The sequence below is a fragment of the Trichosurus vulpecula genome, chromosome 3 (assembly GCF_011100635.1).
Source record: "Trichosurus vulpecula isolate mTriVul1 chromosome 3, mTriVul1.pri, whole genome shotgun sequence".
Classification (NCBI taxonomy): Eukaryota; Metazoa; Chordata; class Mammalia; order Diprotodontia; family Phalangeridae; genus Trichosurus; species Trichosurus vulpecula.
The window spans coordinates 173,848,792-173,862,306 of NC_050575.1; the positions used below are offsets into that span (position 1 = coordinate 173,848,792).

The following is a 13,515-nucleotide window of genomic DNA, read 5'->3' on the forward strand; positions in this document are numbered from 1 at the left end:
TATTGTGAATGTATACGTAGAGGCTACATAGGATTGCATGCTATCTTGGGGAGGTGACAGGAGGAAGGGACAGAGGGTGAGAAAATTGGGAACACAAAAGCTTGTGGAACAGAATGTTGTAAACTAAAAATAATTAAATAAATTTTTAAAAAGACTAATCACCTCTCTGAGCCTCCAATATGAAGTCCTTTAAGTACCAAGCTGGTGATGTGTGCATGGGGGTGTGGTAAGAGAGGCTAGCCTAGAAGGGGTACTAAGTTATAAGGAAAGACTCACAGGATAAATTGGTGCTGTGTAAACATTAATAGCTCTCATGTAAAAACTAAAGGGATTAATAGCATGTACAGATAAAATTCTGTCAGTGTACGTGCCTTGGTGAATTCCCATAAACCTGACAATACCTCCTCCTGCTACTGCTCTACAATCCCCTACAAGTGCACCACCCCCAGATTCCCAAATATATTTGAGACATGATATGCTGGATTAATCATTTATTAGATATTTGCAGGCAGAGCATGAAGGGGAATAGGATCCCCCTTGAGTTTGGAGGAGAGAGCAGAAAGCCAGTGGAAATTTTCATCATCCATATTAACAATTCTTTGGAGGAAGTAGGGCTGGATCACAGGGATGTTTCATCCTAGGAATTCCTGTGAGACAGTGAAAGAATCCTGGTTATATAATATCACAAAGTGACTTAGGAATTGGAAGTGAGAGGTAGAGCTTGGAACAAAGATGAAAAATTCACATTCTGGAGGTAATTTTGACCCATAAAAAAGTATCTAGGAAAGCGTCAACTTCAAGAGATTCAGTAATATTATCTGAGGTGAGTAGGAAACCCATTGAGAATGGAATTTGATGAGGATGAAAAGCAGCCAGACAAAAATCTTTATGCCTATAACCCGCAGGCTGGGAGACAGAGACAGACAACTTTAAGAGGTTCTTAAGGTGGTTGAAAAGAACTAAAATCCTTCTTGAATTAGATGGATGAATTTAATGGATTAAATTGAATGGATTACAAATCCAGTTTATCACTCCAGTCACCATGCCAAAATCCTGCCTGCAAGTTCACCCTATTTCCTTCCACTGAAACACCTCCACATCCTTATCCCAATTCCTTGGTTTGATCTCTTCCTTTATTTTACCTCCAAGCCCCATCCCTTTGACCATTCCATATACTCATATTAATCTCATATACATCAACTTTTGGAAGATAGAGAAAGAGGGAAGGGACAGAATTAAAATAATCTTTAGGAAAAAGAGATACGAATCACCCTCACTTCCCCCACCTTAAGCACTTACTTTACCAGAAAATGTCAGGACGACCAAGGAGAAGTCAAGTACTGTTGAGGATACTAATAGCACCCAAAGTCCAGTAGGGTCCATATCTATCCAAATTTATGCAGTTGAACACCAGAGCAACCTTCTCTGGTTTTCTAAAGAAATATGACTCTCAGACAAGAATCTCATAGTCTAAGATAACAAACCTGCATACCAGAGTGAACTTCCTTACCTAAGCTCCTGACATCGATCTGTGGAGACAAAACAGGATACAAATGATTCTCTAATATGAATTCTTTTCAGAGCGTTTGTTCACTATCCCAGAGGAATAGTAAATAAGATTGTCTGGGTGAGGGCAAGGGAAGTCAGACTGGGCATGTTTCATTCTATGGAATTCTCTCCGCCCAGTCTAACCCAGAAAATAGAGAATTAGAGACAGAGATGAGCAGAGCTTACCATCTTTGGACAGATCTCTAATTTGATCCTTCCTAATTCCAAATGTCTCACATATTTCCTCAAATTTCTTCTTTATTTCATCAGACACATCTGGAGTCTGGCCTGTAGTTAGGGTGAAAGTGAGAATGGCTGCTGAGTCTTTTTCACTGATTACATTCAATAGTAAATAGAAAAGGAGGTAGCTAGATGAATGTGGGGTGCAGGGGACAGGAGAAGGGGGCTTTGATCTGGGTGACTGAGCTAATAACTTTGGGAATCAGAACTGTTATATAATCCAGGGTTTGTTCCACTTATTAATAGAGGAGGAAAGATGATTCCCAGTTGATTATCACTAATCAATTAAGAAGCATTCATTAAGCACCTACTAAGTGCCAAGTACTATGTGAGGCATTAGTGAGGCAAAGAATGGAGAGCTAGACTTTTTCTCAAGGAGTTTAGAATCTGCTGGAAAGAAACCTGTTTAGAAAAAAAATGCAAGTGTGACCCCATGGGTTTATAAGATCTAAACATCTACTACATAAGAAATATGAAAGATAAATAATAAGTAAATTTCTATGGGGAGAAGGGAGCTAGAAGATCCAGGGGTTGGAGATGAGAATGTAGGGGAACCCAGCATGGGCTACCAACAGTCATATCAGTGACTGTGAGATTGGAAGGAATGAGGAGTAAATCTGGGGTGTCAAGGTCATGTGATACAACAATGAAGAGAAATATAGGATAGCATCACATTGCTGAAACCATTAAGATTCCTGGACTTGAACTGCTGATTACTCATCTGCCTTCTACACATTCCCTCAATCTCTCCCAAGGTGGAGTGCATACTTCCCAAAATGTATTTCTATCTTAGGATTTGCTCTTTCTCGCTTACCTGACTTTAAAATCTCAATTTAGGGTAAATTGGATTTACCATTCAATTGTCCACCTATATTCATCATTCAGTGAGTACAGCCTAAAATGAGAAGAATGGAGCACCCCAGGAAGAGAAATAGGTGTAATGGCTCAATATTAGGCCAGAGGCCTCCCCACTCACATTTCCTTTACTAGCTAGAGGCTTGGGGTGAACAAGGGATAATAATTCATCCCAAATTTACCATTTTTCAGAGCAGAGAGAAAGAAAAATTTACACTGGAACCTCTCTCTGTCTCTCTCTCTCACTGTCTCTCATTCTTTGTCTCCTTTGTGTCTCTCTGTGTCTTTCTCTCTGTCTCTGTCTCTTTCTCACTTTTTGTCCCTTTATCTGTCTTTATGTCTCTCTGTCTGCTCTCTCTCTCTCTCTCTCTCTCTCTCTCTCTCTCTCTCTCTCTCTCTCTCTTTCTCTCTCTCTCTCTCTATCTATCTATCTCTGTGTGTGTCTATCTGTCTATTTTTCTGTCTGTCTGTCTCTGTGTCTGGCTCTGTGGTGCTCTCCAGCATTTAAATTATAGTCAAGCACAGTTTGGGCCACCCCCAAAGCTACAATGCTACCACTTGTTTTTCTTTAGTACTCTTATCATGAAAAAGAGAAGAGAAGAGCAAGAGTGTTAGTGCAGGATCATAGGATACATACCAAAGAGATGTGCCCAAACGGTCACCTCCCCATCTTTGGTATTATACACGATAAATATCAAATGTTCAGAGTCTCCACTTTCAAGGGAGAAAGCATTTCGTCCATCATCTGTGAAGCATTCAAAAGCTCAGGTCAGAATTTTGAAGCTACAGAAACAAAAGTAAAGACTTGAGACTTATTAGAGGTTAAACATCAGGCAAAGGGCTTTCTGGAAAACTCAATTCCATCATAAGCTCTGCCATTCCAATCAAACTGTAATTTTGTTGACAGACTTCTATTTTTTCAACATTCATCTTTTCTGCCTCTAGAGTCACAAAATGTAAGAAATGGAAGGAACTTTGGAAACTATCTAGTCCAAACACCTCACTTTATAGATGAGGAAACTGAGACCAAGGGAGGGCAAAACAGTTGTGCAAGGCTACAGTGAGTTAGTTTCCATCTCAATCACATAAGGGCTAATCAGGTGTCTAGAGCTCTGTAAGGAAGAAGAGAAGATCAAAGGATCTCATCTAGGCTTTGCACAGTGCAGTCATAATGGACTTAACACAGGGTGGTGGAGGGACATCTGCAAAAAGGCAGCTTTTGGTATAGTTCCTGATTATTTTTCACTTCTTTGTTAATAACTGAGTCCATAAATTCATTTCAGAATAATGCTGAAAGACATCGAAAGTCTCATTTATACTTACATAATCCATGCATTTGACCATCTTCTCCTGGGAAAGAAGTCACAGAAAATTGAATGCATTTGCCATTTTGCCTAGAAATAAAGATTAGGATTAAAAGAGTACCTCATTATGGCAAAGAAAATTTCACTAAGAAATACCCTGATGCATTGATTTGTTTAATTTTAATATTATCTCCAAAAATGTATACTTTTTCATTTCTTACAAGAATATTATAAACAATGCTGAATCTAAGGTGACTTCTAACTTCTTAGAAAGTATTAAATTGAGTTCACCATTTAAAAATTATTGCATATTTTAATTCAATTTAATTGTTTGAAAATCTGGAATCCTTGGTGTGGGGAATAATGGTGATATTTAATTAAGGAAAATACTTGAACAAATAGAAGAGCTCTCTCTTTAGTAGTTCTGCATAAAATATATTTTGGGATAACTACTGGCCCTTCCATAAATCAACTGAATTTGGAAGTACATTCAAATCTAGTTCTTCCACTTTCCAACTGCGTGACCATGGGCACACAAGACTTTTTACCTTTCAGAGTGTTATATTTCTCATTTCCAAATAGGGATATTAATGTTCTGCCTTTCCTCATAAGCTCATTGTGGAGAAAACTTAAAACTTCCTTAAACTTAAAGAAGTATATATAAAATGAACTTTTTATTTTATTTTATACTCACAATATTTCAAGAGAAAAGCAAACAAAAATTGTCTCATTATGATCAAGGTAACTGAAATGAGATAAACTATTTCACATTCAATTTTTAAAAGGATAGAAAAGTAGATCGGAAAAAAGACAGGACGAAGAAGAATCAGAGTTTACTACACATGAAAACATAACTTACCTAGAAAACAACTTTTTATTTGAAAAGAATTTCTTGGCTAACAATAAAGTGGTTTGGCAGAGATTAGGCTTAAGACACTGTTACATTGTAAATTCATACCATACCTCAAAGGGATATATGGTTCAATTTTATTGGTCATAAAAATAAGCAGAAAATTATATCAAGCACCTTTCACAAACACACCTGGGAGACATTTCATGCTAAATGAAATGGAAAAGCTTTTGTTTCAACAAAATAAAATAACTAGGATGAGAAAGGAAGCAGTCCACTGGGAAGAAAGAAAACCTTTGAATCATAAACATCTAAGTTTAAATAAAATGTTCAAACTATATAGGGTACTAATAGTAATATATGACTCAAAGCCTTTTCCGGATAGAGAAATAGTTGAAGAATATCATAACATTTATAAAGCATTTTTTAAGTGCCAAATACTGTGCTGAGCACTTTACATATATCACCTCGCTTGATCACCAAAACAACCATGAGAAATAGGTGTTATTATCATTCCCATTTTACAGATAAGGAAACTGTGGCAAATAGAGGTGAAATGACTTGATTAGAATTGTAGAAGAATTGTAAGCAAAGTTAATGCTCTTCATTTGGGGAATGGGTAAATTAAGGTACTGCAAATGTGTGAGTTAAGTGAGTATCTTTCTTCCCTCTGTACTTCTGCTTTCTGCCTTCTTAGCAGAGGGGCCTCAAGTATCCCACCTCTAATACAAAATGGAGACTGGTGACTCAGGGAGGTTTAGAACAGAAAGGAAATCGTAGTTTACACAGAGCATGGTTCAAAATATCCTAACATCATAAAAAAATACTTTTAATTAGCATTATCCTTCACCACTGTGTGTAAGCTTCAATTATGTGACTCTTGGCTCAGCCTTTGTGGTTTAAAGGATCCCTGCAGTATTACCCAAGTTTTTATCCCCTCTTCCATAGCCAACAATTAACACAGGTAGCACCTACCTTTTAAAGAAGACTGCACTAAGAAGACCATCATGTTCCCAGAGACTTTTGACAAATATCTGCAAGCTACCTCCTTCCTCAATCTTAGATGTCACATTTGAGGCCAATGCAACTGTGAACCACTTCCCAGTAAGCTGTGGAAATGTGTTTAGATGAGAATTGAAAAAGTCATCCCTGGTCACATAGGCATAGTATTTTTAATCTGGGAAGGACCATAGACCTAATGCCTCTACATATACAAGTGAGGAAACTGAAACCTCAAAAATGAAGTCTATCTTTACCCCAATCCTACCTGGTTCACATGTTATCTTCATAGTAAAGCAATAAACTCAAGAGACCAGGAGTTAGTAAATTTGAGTTCTGGCCTGCCTCTGATACTAAATCACTCTGTGACTTTTGGTAAGTTATTTAACCTTTCAGTGTCTTAGTTTGCTAATTTGTCCAATGCCAAGGTGGGAAACCTGAGGCCTTGAGACCACCTGTGGCCTTCTAAGTCCTTGGGTGTGGCCTTTTGATTGAGTCCAAGTTTTACAAAACAGTCCTTTTATTAAGAGGATACGTTCTATGAAGTTTGGATTCAGTCAAAGAGCTATCCTAGAGCACCTAGAGGGCCAGCTGTTGCCTTGATTCCTCAGGTTCCCCCAACTCCTTCTCCTCAAATCCCCCTCTCCATGGGTCTAATTATGTTTGCCCTGTGTGCTTCATGGCATTATTTTACTGATAACATTATTTCCCACTCCTCGTACTATGTATCATGAACTTAGATATGAATGGTTCTTTCTTTAATTTTTTGAGAATTAAGGAGTGATTTTGCCACAAGAACATGGAAGATCTCTACTGGGGTTTAAAAATAGTTCTCCTTGATTACCTACAAAAGACTTGAGTTCATTCTCTGACTCTAATCGTTCATAGTCCTGGGGGATGTTCTTTCTCTCTATTCTACTTAGATGTGAGATAATGCCCCAACCCAGAATTCATATGGCATCTAATCCCAGCATGTGTGCAGAACAAAATCCCTCAAGCTACCACCTGAATATAATCAGAAAAATTGGCTTAAATGGTAAGTCACAGAAAAGGAGACATGCTGGAATTTATCATTTCATTTGCTATTGTAATCAGACTCAGAGAGCATAGATTTCAATTACAGATGAGTTTCTTTTGAAAGAATGGAATCTCAGGGTTTCAGCATCTTTGAACAAAAAAAAATTATAGATCATCTAGGGCAACCCTTCATTTGACAGGTGCAGCATGTGTTCTATGGATTTTTGTTTTGTCATTTAAAAGAAATAGGGCACAGGCACACACTCCTGTGTAATTTCTTATTTTCTGCTGACTTTAATTGCTGGTACACAATACAACTATTGGGAAGGACAATTCTGAGTGAGAATAACAAAATGCATGTCTTTTCTTTTCAGCTGCGAGTCCTGTTTTTGCTTTGTTCTACCCAAAGATGTTCTGTTTTCCCTACTAGTTATCTTCACACCTTTGCTAGACAACTCTATCAACCTGTTCCCATTCTTGCTCACTTACCTTTGGTGAGTCTTCTGCATTGTTATTGAGAGCCTGTAGGCCACACACCAGGGCCAGCCCCACGGTCAGCATTAGAAGCTTCATCTTCTGAAGGGTTCCTCTTTGATGCTTCAGCAGCACCTGAATGTGTGAGGATTCTGCTGAATTGTCTAGCTCTCTGATCAGCTGCCTTTATACTTCGTTCTGGGGCAGGGACCCTGATGATGTGGCACTAAAGGCATACTACTCCTTCAAAGTATGCTTTATGCAAAGTCACTAGCCAGTGAGTAACTGCTAGCCAAAGATCCCAAGGACAGATTAGTAAAGTACTTTTTGACAACAGAAAATTAACAATTCTGATATAGAAATTTCCAAGATCAACAGACAGTGTTAGGTTTGGCCAGCTTCTTCAGATCAACTCTCTGTCTGTCCGGAGATCCAGAAAATATAGTTCCTGTGTTTTTTTGTCCTTGTGACAGTCAGGCCATTAACTTCTCAGAAAGGATTACACTGACGTCACCATTTTAAAAAGTATTGAAACTTGCCTGCAAAGCACCTGAAGTACAGGCAATCTTCTCTTAGGTAATGTGAGAAGAGTGCCCAAATAAAGAATTATCTCTCCTCTCAATCTGGGAACTTTCTTTCTAGTTGTCGAAATTCAATAAACATTTGTTAAGTGCCTACTGTTTGCAAAGCATATTCTAGTCATTGTTCAAACTGAAATGTTTTGGACTTGATCTCCTTTGTGGTGCTTACAATCTAGTAGACAATAAAATACTCTAAAGGCATTCTTTTTCTGGTGTTCATCTTTAAATTTAGGGATTTAGAGTACTCCCAAAGATGAAACTCATTGTACCAGTATAGCTCATCACCTCCTTGAGAATTCATCATCTTAATGAGTTATATGAGTGCACTGAGAGTTTAAAAGACTTGCACAAGGTCACTGTGCTAGTATTTTTCAGAGGCCGTGATCTGGAACCTAATTTCAATTTGCCCTAAAACAAAATCTGATTCAATTTAACATATTTTTATTAACATTCAGTTATGTTCAAGACATTGTAGTAGATGGTAGAAAAATAAAGACATCAAGAAAACAGTACTTGTTTCCAGGGAACATTCATTTCACTGGGTGAAGTTTACAACCTGTGTATAAGAACGCAAATAAATTATATATTTACAAACATATGAAGTAATTTCTAGAGAGAGTGAAAGAGTGCCACTAGTTATTACAATACAGATCATGCCACAGGAAGGATGATTTATGCTTAGAAGGAACCATAAGGATGAGTTGAGGAGGGAGAGAAACCACTTTCTCAAAGGCATGGTGTCAAAATCACTGAGTGGCCTACCTAGTGAATCACTAGCAGGCCAGTTTGACTAGAATGGAGAGTGTGTGAAGAGGAATATTATAATTAAAATATCCCTACAAGTTGTGGAGAGATCTAAAGAGCAGCTGCAGAGGACAATGCGTATTTTGTCCTGTATCACTGCTTCAGGATCATCATGGAGAAACTTTCCCAAAACCTACCAGTCAGTCACATCATGGGACCAGGGTGTCAGGAAATTGCTCACTGCCCAGAGACTAAAGCTCAGAAGGTTTTCTAGAGGCTGGGAGCCCAATGAGTCATGTAGACCCTTTCTACTGTGTAAAGAGTTAGCTAATCTTGCTGTGTTTTATTTCCATCTGGACCTGGAGAATTCTATAAGGCAAGTAAAGCCCTGTAGGTGTTGGGGGAGTTTTTGAAGGCAATCAGAATCCTGTTGCTGTTGTGATGGGCTAGAATGATTTTAGTGCTGTCTACAACCAGAGAGGGGAAATCCCTCAGGGGCTTGAAGCATTGCTTTCTATGTCTGTCCATGACTAAAGAGGGGGAAAGGCTTCAGAACATCAAGATAGCTGAGGAACGTCAAATTTCTCTGACTTATTGGAAAGGTTGTCACAGGAGTGGTTTAGACTGGTTCAGCACCCATCCAAGGGATTAGACCTAAAAAGCTACAGATTCCAGGCTTAGGACTTCTGTTTCAGTGACAGACTACAAATGGCTGCTTTACTAAAAGAATTTAACATTAGTTCAGTAACTATAGATTAGCAGAGAAATAGCAGTAGCAGAAGATACTAGTAGTTTCCTCCTGGGACAGAGAAACCAAGAAGAGAAGAAAATAAAACATGGACTACACTATTTCTTTAAAAAGATTATGTCATGATGCCTGAAGGAAACTGGATGTCAGAAAGCGGCAGAGGTCCTCAGGCCTTCCAACACATGACGGCAGTCTATCGAAGTGATGGAAAGCAGCAGTGCAGTGCCTGCAGTCATGAGACATCTACTCCACAGGCTTGCAGCCCAAAGGTTTGAATCCTGCCTTCATGAATTTCTTGGAGACATAATGGCCAGGTAAACAGCTCTCACCCTTCATGTAAAACTGGCAAAATGGCTAAGGTGATTCAGAATCTAAACAGAAAAAATGATACTCTGAAAGGTAAAATCAACCAATCGGGAAGGAGACTCAAAAGCAAAATGAAGACAGTAATTCATTATAAATTAGAATTGAGCAAGTCAAAACTAATTACTCTCTGAGGCATCAAGAAGTAGTCAAACAAAATGTAAAGAATGAAAAAAATCAAAGGAAACGTGAAATATCTGACTGGAAAAACAAGCGACCTAGAAAATAGATCCAGGAAAGACAATTTGAGAATTATCAGTCTACTTGGAAGCCGTGATTAAAGAGAGTATCTTCAAAGAAATTATCAAAGATAACTGCCAGGAGGTCCTAGAACCAGAGGGGAAATGAGTCATCAAAAGAATCTGCCAATCACTGCCTGAAAGAGATTCCAAATTGAAAACTCCAAGTAATATTATAGCCAAATTTCAGAATTATCAAGTCAAGGAGAAAATACTGCAAGCAGCCAACAAAGAAACAATTCAAATATCATGGGACTACAGTCAGGATAACACAGGATCTTTCAGCTTCCACATTAAATGACAGGAGAAATTAGAATATGATATTCCAAAGGGCAAAGGAGTTGGTACTACAACCAAGGATCAACTACCCAGCAAAGTTAAGCATAATTTTTCAGGCAAGGAGATAGACATTCAATGAAATAAGAGAATTCCAGACCTTCCTGATGAAAAGTCCAGAACTGAATGGAAAATTTGATCTCCATATGCAAAACTCAAGAGACACAGAGAAAGGTAAACAGGGGGAAAATCCCCCCACAACCTTCATTAATCAATATGCGAAAATTGTTTACATCCTTATATAGGATTATATGGTTATATATGTATACATATATGTAATACATATGTATATATGCCAATCTTGAGAATAATACAGTTACTATGACAATGAAAGGGATACACAGAGACTGTGGGTGTCAGTATAAAATAACAGTTAAAATGATAAAAATATAATTAAGAGATGTAAAGAGAGGTTCTGGGAGAAGAGGTAAGGAGGTAGTAGAAAAGGGTAAATTATATCACATGAAGAGGCACAAAACCATATTGTAGTAGAGGGAAAGAAGGGAGGGAGAAGAGTAGTATATGAGCTTTACTCTCATTGGATTTGGTTCAATAAGAGAATTACATACTCTGATAAGTATAGAAACGAAACATGTCCTACAAGCAATAGGTAGAGAAATGGGAAAGGAAATGGGGGTGGTGGTCAGAAGGGAGGGAAGAAGTAGCAAGAGGAAAAGGGTAAGATAAGGGAGGGGAATCAAGAGGGAGGGTAAACAGAGGAAGGTGGTAGTCAGAAGCAAAACTCTTTTGAGGAGTGGAAGGGAGGAGGATGAAATGAAAGCATAAAAAGTGGGAGGGCAACAAGATGGAGAAAAAGCCACAGCTTGTAATCATAACTGTGACTGTGAATGGGATGAACTTTCCAATAAAGCAGAGGTGGATAGCAGAATGGATTAAAAACCATAATCCTAAAATATGTTGTTTACAAGAAACACATTTCAAACAGGGGAATACACACGGGGTAAAGGTAAAAGGATGGAGTAGAATATGTTGTGCTTCAGCTAAAGCAAAAAAAAAAGTAGTAGCAATCCTAATCTCAGATAAAGCAAAAGCAAAGATAGATCTAGTTAAAAGAGATAATGAAGGACACTATATCCTGCTAAAAGGTACCATAGACAATGAAGCAATATTGTTATTTGACATATATACACCAAGTGGTATAGCATGCAGATTCTTAGAGGAGAAGTTAAGGGAGTTATAGGAAGCAATAGACAGCAAAACCATACTAGTGGTGGACCTCAACCTCTTCCTCCCTGAACTTGATAAATCTAACCTGAAAATAAACATGAAAGAAGTTAAGGAGGTGAATAGAATTTTAGATGAGGCAGATATAACAGACCTCTGGAGAAAACTGAATGGGGATAAAAAGGAATATGCTTTTTTTCAGAGGTACATGGCACATATTCAAAAATTGACCATGTACTAGGACATTAAAAAACTCCAAATCCAGTGCAGAAGTGTCGAAATAGTCAATGCGTTCTTCTCAGATCATGATGCAATAAAAATTATTTGTAATAAAGGTCAAGGGAAAGACAAACTAAAAATTAATTGGAGACTAAATAATCTAATCCTAAACAATGAGTTGTCCAAAGAACAAATCATAGAAACAATTAACAATAATGAGACATCCCAAAACTTATGTGATGCAGCAAAAGCAGTTCTGAGGGGAAAGTTTATATCTCTAAATGTTTACATGAGTAAAATAGAGAAAAAGGAGATCAATTAAATGGGCATGCAACTGAAAAAGCTAGAAAAAGAACAAATTGAAAATCCCCAAATAGATACCAAATTAGAAATACTGAAAATCAAAGTAGAGATTAGTAAAATTTAAATCAAGAAAACCTTTGAACTAATAAATAAAACTAAGAGCTGGTTTTATGAAAAAACCAATAAAATTAATAAACTCTTGGTCAATTTGATTAAAAAAAGAAGAAAACCAAATTACCAATATCAAGGATGAAAAGCATGAATTCACCTCCAACGAAGAGGAAATTAAAACAATAATTAGGAATTATTGTGCCCAATTGTATGCCCATAAATTTGATAACCTTAGGGAAATGGATGATTGTTTACAAAAATACAAATTGCCCAGGTTAACAGAAGAGGAAGGAAATTACCTAAATAACCCCATCTGAAAAAAAAGAAATTGAACAAGACATCAGCAAGCATTATATGTAATAGGAATAAGCTAGATGCATTCCCAATAAGATCGGGGTGAAACAAGGATGTCCATTATCACCCCAGTTATTCAGTTTGGTACTAGAAATGTTAGCTTTAGAATTAAGAGAAGAAAAAGAAATTAAATGAATTAGAATAGGCAAAGAAGAAAGTAAATTGTCACTTTTTGCAGATGATATGATGATTTGCTTAGAGAATTCTAGAGATTCAAGTAAAAAACTACTTGAAATAATAAACAACTTTTGCAAAGTTGCAGGATATAAAATAAACGCATATAAACCCTCGGCATTCCTATGTATTACTAACAAAGCCCAACAGCAAAAGTTAGAAAGAGAAATTCCATTTAAAGTTACTGTAGATACTATAAAATATTTGGGAGTCTACGTGCCAAGACAAACCCAGGGCCTATACGTACACAATTAGGAAACCCTTCTCATGCAAATAAAGTCAGATCTAAATAAATGGAATAACATCAGTTGCTCATGGTTAGGCTCAGCTAATATAATGCAAATGACAATTTTACCCAAATTTAATTACTTATTCACTGCCATACCCATCGAACTACCAAAAAATTATTTTACAGTTCTGGATAAAATAATAACAATATTCATGTGGAAGAACAAAAAGTCCAGAATATCAAGGGAATTAATGAAATGAAATGGTAGGGAAAGTGGCCTAACCATACCAGATATCAAACTATACTATAGAACAGCAGTCATCAAACCTACCTGCTACTGGCTAAGAAACAGAGGGGTAGAACGGGGTATAGCTTAGGTACATAAGATGCAGAAGTCAATAACTATAGCTATCTAGTCTTTGATAAACCCAAATAATCCAGCTTCTGTGCTAAGAATTTACTATTCCACAAAAACTGCTGGGAAAATTGGAAAATGGTAGGCATAAACTGGACATAGACCAGTATCTTACACCATATAACCAAATAAAGTCAAAATGGGTTCATGATTTAGGAATAATGGCTGATACTAGAAGCAGTTTGGGAGACCAAGGAATAGTTTACCTATCAGATCTATGGGAAAGG

The 13,515-nt window shown here is 37.3% G+C and overlaps 2 protein-coding genes across 3 annotated transcripts in view; both read right to left on the bottom strand.

The window, feature by feature from the left end:
- Positions 1-3,385, bottom strand: part of LOC118844008 (trichosurin-like) — a 115,182-nt gene extending 111,797 nt beyond the window's left edge. For both annotated transcript variants that reach the window (XR_005009948.1, XR_005009947.1), the window contains exons 1-2: positions 3,281-3,385; positions 1,735-1,836 (exon numbers count right to left, since the gene is read on the bottom strand). The gene's annotated coding sequence lies outside the window, so the exon portion shown is untranslated. The remainder of the gene's footprint in view (positions 1-1,734; positions 1,837-3,280) is intronic.
- Positions 3,386-3,952: 567 nt separating this feature from the next.
- On the bottom strand, positions 3,953-7,445 carry LOC118842299 (minor allergen Can f 2-like). The gene is made up of 3 exons (XM_036749875.1): positions 7,303-7,445; positions 5,773-5,906; positions 3,953-4,037 (listed from the first exon to the last, which is right to left on the bottom strand). Exons 1-3 carry the CDS (start codon positions 7,384-7,386, stop codon positions 3,953-3,955), a joined length of 303 nt encoding a protein of 100 aa, XP_036605770.1. The 5' UTR covers positions 7,387-7,445.
- Between the last annotated feature and the right edge of the window lie 6,070 nt (positions 7,446-13,515).